This window comes from Podarcis liolepis (genome assembly GCF_965112155.1).
Source record: "Podarcis liolepis genome assembly, chromosome: 2".
Taxonomy (NCBI): domain Eukaryota; kingdom Metazoa; phylum Chordata; class Lepidosauria; order Squamata; family Lacertidae; genus Podarcis; species Podarcis liolepis.
In genome coordinates, this window is record NC_139555.1 from 67,744,086 (window position 1) to 67,752,175 (window position 8,090).

At 41.9% G+C, this 8,090-nt stretch overlaps 1 protein-coding gene across 1 annotated transcript; it reads left to right on the forward strand.

The window, feature by feature from the left end:
- The first annotated feature begins 2,090 nt into the window (after positions 1 to 2,090).
- LOC310700863 (trypsin inhibitor ClTI-1-like) lies at positions 2,091 to 6,823 on the forward strand. Its single transcript, XM_083490818.1, has 4 exons — positions 2,091 to 2,292; positions 3,087 to 3,127; positions 4,323 to 4,432; positions 6,632 to 6,823. Exons 1-4 carry the CDS (start codon positions 2,238 to 2,240, stop codon positions 6,675 to 6,677), a joined length of 252 nt encoding a protein of 83 aa, XP_083346944.1. The 5' UTR covers positions 2,091 to 2,237; the 3' UTR covers positions 6,678 to 6,823.
- Positions 6,824 to 8,090: the final 1,267 nt, after the last annotated feature.

Genomic DNA, 8,090 nt, shown 5'->3' on the forward strand with positions numbered 1-8,090 from the left:
TAGTTATGCCTGTTTCTGGGGAAGGTACATCTAGCCCTGGAGATAGATGCCTAAGCCACTATCTGGTTATTCTACCATATCTTTGCGTTCTTAACTTGTTATAAGCTGCTTTGATACTTTTTCTTATAAAAAGCAATAGATTTGTTTATTTATTGAAACTACTACTTCACTACAATTGTCCTGTATTTGAAAAGTGTTCTGAAACTTTAGATGGAGCTCATATCAGGAGCGTGCCACTCCCACTGCTACAACAACCACATCTCCTTCCTACATGTTTCTGGGCCCAATTCAAAGTGCCAGTGATGACAAGGATATCTGAAGGACTGTTCTTCCCATATAAGTCTTCCTGTCATTACCATTTGCAGAGGCCCACTTAATGTCCCAACCCCACCTTTGTTTGGAAAAATGGGAGATGTCTTTTTCTCTCTTCCGCTTAGCTTTGGAAATCTTGCCTAGGGGAGTGTGTTTTGCCCCTTTCTTTGGGGGTCTTCCAGTGGAGCACAAAGACCCTCCTTCTTATCTGGCCTTGGCAAAGCAGTTGGCTTGCAACCCTTCCGTTTCTTCTTCTGTTTCTCAATTCTTTTTCACTTGCTGGCTTGATATGTTTCTTGGATATTCTCATACTTGTTCAACCATATTCAATCATTCCTGTCCTTAGCAGCCTTGGACGTGTTCTCCATTTGTATGCTCAAGTCATACTTTGGAAAACGCAAAATATTTTCCTCTTGGTCTATGCTTCCCTCTTGGCTCTCTCATGGCATCCCAAGCTGCCTCCATCAAGGAAGAATGGCACATGATAACAAAGGCTGCTTCACATGGTGCAACAAAAGATCAATGGCACCCTATGTTCCCTTTGCAGGCCAGACACTCCTCTGTGGTAATGTCTGAAGCTTTGAAAAGAGACAGCCCAAGATCTTTTGCTGCCTGAGGCAAAGGACAAAATGGCGCCTTCCAGCACCCCCCCTTCCATGTTCCAAAGTCCACCAGGCTGGTAGCCGAAACTGAGATCTCATGTGCACCATACATTTAAAGCACTATGTCTACTTTAAATAGTCATGGCTTCCCTCAATGAATCCTGGGAAGTGAAAGAAGGGTGTGGAAGTTGTTAGGAGACCCCTATTCCCCTCACAGACTTCCCAGGGAAGAGGAATTGACTGCTAAACCACTTTGAGAATTGTAGCTCCCTGGAAGGAATAGATGTTTCCTAACAACTCACAGCATGCTTAACAAACTACAGTTCCCAGAATTCTTTGGGGGAAGCTGTGACTGTGTAAAGTAGTATGATAGTGCTTTAAATGTATTGTGATGGTGGGGCCTATCAGTATTTCTCAAACTTGGGTTCCCAGCTGTTCATGGACTACAACTCCCATTATCCCTAACCCCTGGTCCTGCTAGCTAGGGGTGATGGGAGTTGTAGTCCAAGAACAGCTGAGGACCCAGGTTTGAGAAACACTTTTTTCAACGCTTGTAATGGGACAGCACCTCCCACTGCATCTGAGGGCAGTAGGCTAAATTAGGGGCCAAAGAGAAGGCCAAATGTCACACACAGCTCTGCTCACTACTTGTGCCTTTTGCACCTGCCACCTGAGGTGGTTGTCTCATGGTGGTACCGGCCCTGAGAAGAGCATTCTCTCTGCCTATGAAAATACAGTAAACATGCCAAAGAACACCTTGGCTTGTCACGGTTATCAGAACTTTTAATATTTAATCTTGCCAATGCTGTTAGTCATTTGTTTCTGTTTTAATATGGCCTTGGGTGAGTCAATAGAAAGCTGCCATATAAACTGTTGACAATAAAACAGAGCAGTAAAATACAGTTCCTTTCAATCTTACAGCATGTGTTTATGGCAAGGCTAGAGATATGAAGCAGAGTCAACAGATAATAGTCTGAATTACTTATTGTGGCATTCAAAAGTGGCAGCTTGTATATGAATATGCTCCTTAAAGTGTCCTGGCATTCATGATTTCTAGCATCTAGTTCCGTTACAACACAGATCTTTGAACCCACCCGGACAAATTATCTCATGTGGTTTGTGCTGTGTTGGCTATTACTTCACCACCCTCTTTCCCTTCAAAAATACCTTTCCCATAGCACACGCTTGTTTGGACAATGACGTCAAGGAAGAGGGGGAGTCTGAGGTGCCACAAACAGGTCGTATAAAAATGTTTCTTCTGGAATCTTGAGACATAGCTTCTTCAAAAGGATTATTCTTTTAACATCAATAAGCAGCTCTACAATGAAAATAACTAGCATATTCCTTCTCCTTGCAGTGGGGATCTTCTGTTCCTCAGGTAAGGGCTACATAGAATTCATGTCTTTTTCCTTGCAGATGCTAAAATTCCCAGTATAATTGTTCAGTCGATTTCCTATATGCTCCTGACAAAGGAGAGTATAGGAAAACATGCACCTCTATGATGGGATAGAGTCTCATTTTGAGGCTGAGGGAAAAAAGAACAGAGAGAAAAGGTATTTGAGTGACTTTGATGAGAACTAAAAAGGAACCAGATCTACGTATTAGATCTTCTCCAGATTTTGTATTGCAGTTCTCCAGCCAGGTGTGTGTAAAATTCATATACTATGACAGTTTCCATTAAAGGAAGTGCATTAGTGAAAATAACATACAAAAATGCATTATATCACAGGAAATTGCTTCACCAAAACATCTATATTAGTCAAAATTAAATGTTCTTTTTTAAAAATCCAAGATTTAAAGATCATTCTATTTTTAAGGTCTAAATATGCAGCAGCAGACCTTGACATCTCAAATTTCAGTGGCATCCTGTGTGAAGCCAAAATCTGCCCCCTTGCCTCTCGCTTTGCATTGGACTTCATATCATGGCATCTGCTGCAGCTCCCCCAAAAGCTCCACACCCAGTGTGACCGAACAGGTCACGTTCCCCTAGATCCACCTTTGAAATATGCACCCTTGTCAAATGAATGTATTTTTGTTAAATATTTAAATGTTGTTGTTGTTTAAAAAAATTAGACTGATTTGATGCAGCTATAACACAACCAGCCGAGGTTACAGGCTCTGCTAGAAGTAGAGTGGATTTCTAATCAATAATGTTTTTTCTCACATTGTTAGGCAACACAGAAACTGATGGTGGCAACGGTGAGGCAAGAGAGGTAATGTTGTCTTGATTATTTAAGTGCAGTGCATCTTGCTTTGGTGAAATTTTACCCCGCCGATATATGGCAAATGCACTACTGCCACATAAAAGAAGTCAGAACAATACAATGTGTCATGTACTGACAGTGCTTCCCCCCTTTTTTGGGTAGAAAATGAGGTGCTGGTACACATACATTGATAAAAGAGTCATGGATGCCAGCACAAAATGGCTGCCCTGAGTACTGAGCTGAAATTCAGGCAACCCAAACCTTCTGTCGTTGCCTTCAAGAGGAGTGCACTGAAATCACCTAGCTATGTTTCTCTGTGTATTTCCTTACCAATAAACCAGGAGTGGGGAACCTAAGACCTGGGGTTGGATGTGGCCCCCAGGCCTTTATATCTGACCCCCAGGACTCACTCTAGGCCCATCCCCAGAATATGCCCAGGAACCCTTATCATATTTGGGAATTATTCAACTGCACAGATGCAAGAGTCTCATCCATTGCCCTGCTCACTTTTACCTCTGGCCCTACGCACCCCTAGCATACACCCCCCATTAATGAATATGGTCCTATGAGTGGAAAAATATTCCCCACTGCTGCTATAAACTAGCTACACAGATATTTTACTAAGCATGTTGGCTGGGGCTGATGAGAGTTGAGGTCCAACATTATCTTGACGGTAACAGGTTGAGGAAGGCTGCAGTATAGAAACTCTTGCCAAACAAACTAGGATTGATAACTGCAAAAGGCAGCAGCTTTTACTGGGAAACAAATGCCATAGCATACAATGCTTTGGTAGTTATCACGCCAATGTCTAAATTTCTATGCCATTCTTCACTCTGCTTCCTCAACCTAACCTTCATTCTCCAGTATCTTCATTCTTCAATATCATCCTCTATTAAAGAATACTAGGATCGGCTCTACCATTAGGTAGCGTGAGGCAATTGCCTCGGGCAGTTGATTTTGGGTGTCATGAAAGAGGAGCAAATGTATTGTTCTTGGATTTTTACTGCCAGAAAGGGAGGAGGTGGTTGTGAGATTTTCTTGCCTCGGGTACTGTTCATGGGTACTAAGGCTAGACTTCGGGAGAGTGGCACCCTTTGTAACTGCGTTTCGAGTAAGCAAAATGTCTTGCACCAACTTTGAGGAATATAAATTTAAACGATTGTTGCTGTTCCAGATACTGAACTGTACAGCTTTTATTCTACAGCCAGCCTGTGAACTTTATGAAACACCAGGATGCCCTAGAAATTTTGATCCCGTCTGTGGCACTGACCAAGTGACCTATCCCAATGAGTGTACCTTGTGCAGTACAAATCAGTAAGTGTCTGTTTTTCCTTTACCCCTTAGTTTCTTCAAGGGAACCTGTTTTCTTTAGGCCTTTGGCCATCTTTCAAGCCTCTTAAGTAGATAGGAGTGCCAGTAGGTCCCACAGGGAAAGAAATAGTAAGTGAGATACCTTCAAATCCCTCCTTTCAATCTGTGTGGTCACCCCTCCTGTGAACAGAAGCATCCCCTAAGAGGTACAACGCTCACATCATAAAGATTACCCACACTCACACTCCAGAACAGAGCAGCAACATATATATCAGTCATAAAGTAATTCAAATACTTTAAATTGCTACTTGCTCTGGTATATGGCGTAGTGCTGGATTATCCTCTTTAAATGGGTCCTGCTGAAAGGTGGGCTATTTGGCCAATGTAGCCTGATGGCAGATACAGCCTAGTTCACTTAGGTTCTTGTAGTACTTTTTTATATAACATTTTGTATTGGTTTCACATGATTTTATACATTTTAACTTTAACCATTTCAAACATTAAAATAAAAGGTTCTTTTGAACCTTCGGACCGCCTTCCCTCCCTCTATGGGTTCCATATTTAAGATTTAAGTTTTCTGCATCCTTTTCCTTTATCCATCTGTTAGATATCTATAGTTACCATATTTAATTCCACATTACAAGTGTCATTACATCCCTGCCAATGATTGCAACTGTTTAACTGTCTTTTAAATAAATTAAGAATTTACTCCAGTCTTTTAAAAATAATTGATCTTGCTGGTTTCTGATCTTCCCCGTCAGTTTCACCATCTCTGCACACTCCATCACTTTGGCTGCCATTATTCTCTTGTTGGTACTTCTACTTCCTTCCATCTCTGGGCTAGGTTCTCCTAGTATTTTTAGTCCCAACAGCAAGATGGAAACATTAGTTCTGAAGAAGCATCGTGAGGAACAGAATAGGAGATTGAAGGGAACATCAGAGGCAGATCCACCCCATACATTTAATGCATATCGAACACATATTTATAGCAGAGGACTTGCTCTTCAAAGAATCCTGGGAACTGTGCTTTGTTAAGGGCAGCTCTCTGTGAGAAGGAAACAACATTAGCATGTGACAATAAGCTGGGGTTCTGCCCAGTAGAAAGGGTATTGCTGGCACCTACAAACCCAATTTTCACGTTCCACACTCACTTTCTGAAAATTTGCACTCCCTTTTCCTGCTGCACATCTGTATGGGTGGTTGTGAGAGATTCCAAAGCAGTATGGAAGGTGACTCAGGAACTGCAAAGGTGCAGGAATCAACAAAAACAGTCTCCCTCTTTCTATTAGAACAAGGATTGAGTGGCTCTCCAGATGTTATTGGATGGCACTTCCCATCATCCCTGGCCATTAGCCATGGTGACTGAGGTTGATGGGAGATGGAGTCCAATAACATTTGGAGGGGCATGTATTCTCCATCCCTGAATTAGCAGGAACGAAATCCAAATCCCTTCTATCTGCAGAAGGACTCATTCCATGAATGGAAAGGCACCTTAGGATACAAATCAATGTCTCCCCTTCCCTCTTTCTCAAGAATGTGAATTTCATCTAGTGAATTCTGAACATATAGCTGCTCTTGAAGGAACAAGTTCATTTTTTTCGGTCAGTTGGCAGGCCTTATTTGACACAGAGAAAGTGAAAGTCTCCCTTAAGAGCCTTTTCACTGTTTCAGAGTCTGTGCAGGCAGTAGCTCCATGTATGCCTGTGCATATGTCACTTTCAGTATTTATACTTCAACAGGAATTTGTATGTGTGAGTAATAAGGATAAGGATGGGGGAGAAAGTTGGTTTTGTTGACATTTTAGGTGAATCTACCTTATTTGAATTTCTCAAAAACCAAAAGTGGAAACACAGTTCTCCTGTGGAAAGCCACAGTACTCTGAATTTTGAAATGAAGTTCTCTAGCTCCAAAGTGTGTGGGGAGGGGGACGTATGCATAACTTGCATGCAAATGATGGTGAATTTTCATGAGGACTTGGCAAGTGAGATCCTGCCCAAATTGTAAAATTCTATCTCTTTTAAGTTGTCCATGCCCTGAACACTAGCAGGTGTCAAAACATATTATCGCACAAATGCATTAGTCTAGCAATGCCTATCTGAAATACATATGCTCCGATTCTCACAAGGCATGATTTGGCAACATCTCAACTTTGACCTGGGAAATGAAAGATACTATTCAGTATGTTTTATACCTTTTTTGCAGGCAAAAGAATGTACAAGTCAAAATTAAGAAGGCTGGAATTTGCTGAGAGTGTTGAACATGCATACTTTTTTTGCTGAAGAATTTAGGAGTGGTCTTCCTGGCTTTCTCTGATGAAGATGCACAGAGTTAATAACTGCTTGTTATTACTATTTTCCAGATTTTTTTGTCAGTAAAACAACAGCATTGCAGCAATCTGGTTTGGTCATTGTATTTATTCTTGATAGGTAGTTTTTGGCACTCTTCTACTGAACTATATGACAAAGAGTTTGCACACACATTTTCTGCCGAGTCCTCTTTGAATATGGAACTGCATGCAGGAGGTACTGTATGAATTAGATGGCTATATTTCATAGCATTTGTCTGTAATCACAACAGAACTGGAATGGGCTGCCCACACCATCTGGTGAGATGTTTTTCATTTACTTACTGCCATAAAAGAAACTGTTGTTTCTTCACTTGAATAATTCATAGCCTGCTCTTCATTAATCCCAGAACAGGCTACAATATAAAAAATTAAGCACATAATAAACAATAAAACCAGTTACATAAAACCAATAAAGAGAAGATCATCATCTACAGTCATTGAACAAGACAAGAAGCTGCCCAATTCCACATCCAGCTTAACCAACAGCCTAGGCAAATAAATATGCTTTTAACTGGTGCCCCGAACCCATCACAGCTGATGTCAGTTGAGTTTGCGAAGAGAAGCCTGGAGTTGGACAATACCTTTATTAGGACAAACCCAACCACTCTCCAAATACAAAAATTCTCCAGAATTCTTCATTAGGCAAGATGTTACACAAAGAAGAGAGTCATGTGACAAAATGGGAGTAATAAAATAAGGCTGGTTGTTATAGCCATAAGGTCTTGCTGACAGAATGGGTTTCAAGATGGAGATTGCAAGCGAAGTCCCTCTGAGGTGATGAGACTTCAGGTCTCATCTGGGAATAAAAGGGGGGGGGAAACACTGGCTGCTTCCCCCATGGTTTAAGAAAATAAAGATGGGCTTGCAGCCCAGTTCTGCCTCACCACATTTTCAACAAAACCCACAGGTTCCTGGCAGCCAGAACCAAGGAGCAACATGGTTGTCTTTATATCAGCAGCGGATGGAGCTTCACCACTCAGGTGACCTCTGGTCAGTTGGTTCGCCACTGTTTATGGGGAGGAAGAGGGGGAGGAACGAGATGGTAGTGAGTCTGATGTGGTGCAAATGTACTGGCAGAGCCCATTCAGTTCTCCTGCCAGCTGGTTTGCACTGCACCAACTTCGTCACCACCTCTTCCTTCCCCCTCTATCTCCCTGTACACAGCAGCAATGCAACCAACTGGAGGTAAGGTGCCACCTCATCAGGCCATCCCCTACTACTTGATATGCTTCATATCATATACTTTGCATGCATTGTGCTGAGTCAGACTCACTCAGCATTTGAACATGAACAATCTTTTTGCAAGGCAGGAAA

What these genes read in the sequence shown, in the direction of transcription:
- LOC310700863 (XM_083490818.1), top strand. Translation starts at nt 2,238, where the DNA reads ATGAAAATAACTAGCATATTCCTTCTCCTTGCAGTGGGGATCTTCTGT. An exon ending in GGGGATCTTCTGTTCCTCAG is followed by an intron (nt 2,293 to 3,086) that starts GTAAGGGCTACA and finishes TCACATTGTTAG; the next exon opens with GCAACACAGAAACTGATGGT. An exon ending in ACCTTGTGCAGTACAAATCA is followed by an intron (nt 4,433 to 6,631) that starts GTAAGTGTCTGT and finishes CCTTTTTTGCAG; the next exon opens with GCAAAAGAATGTACAAGTCA.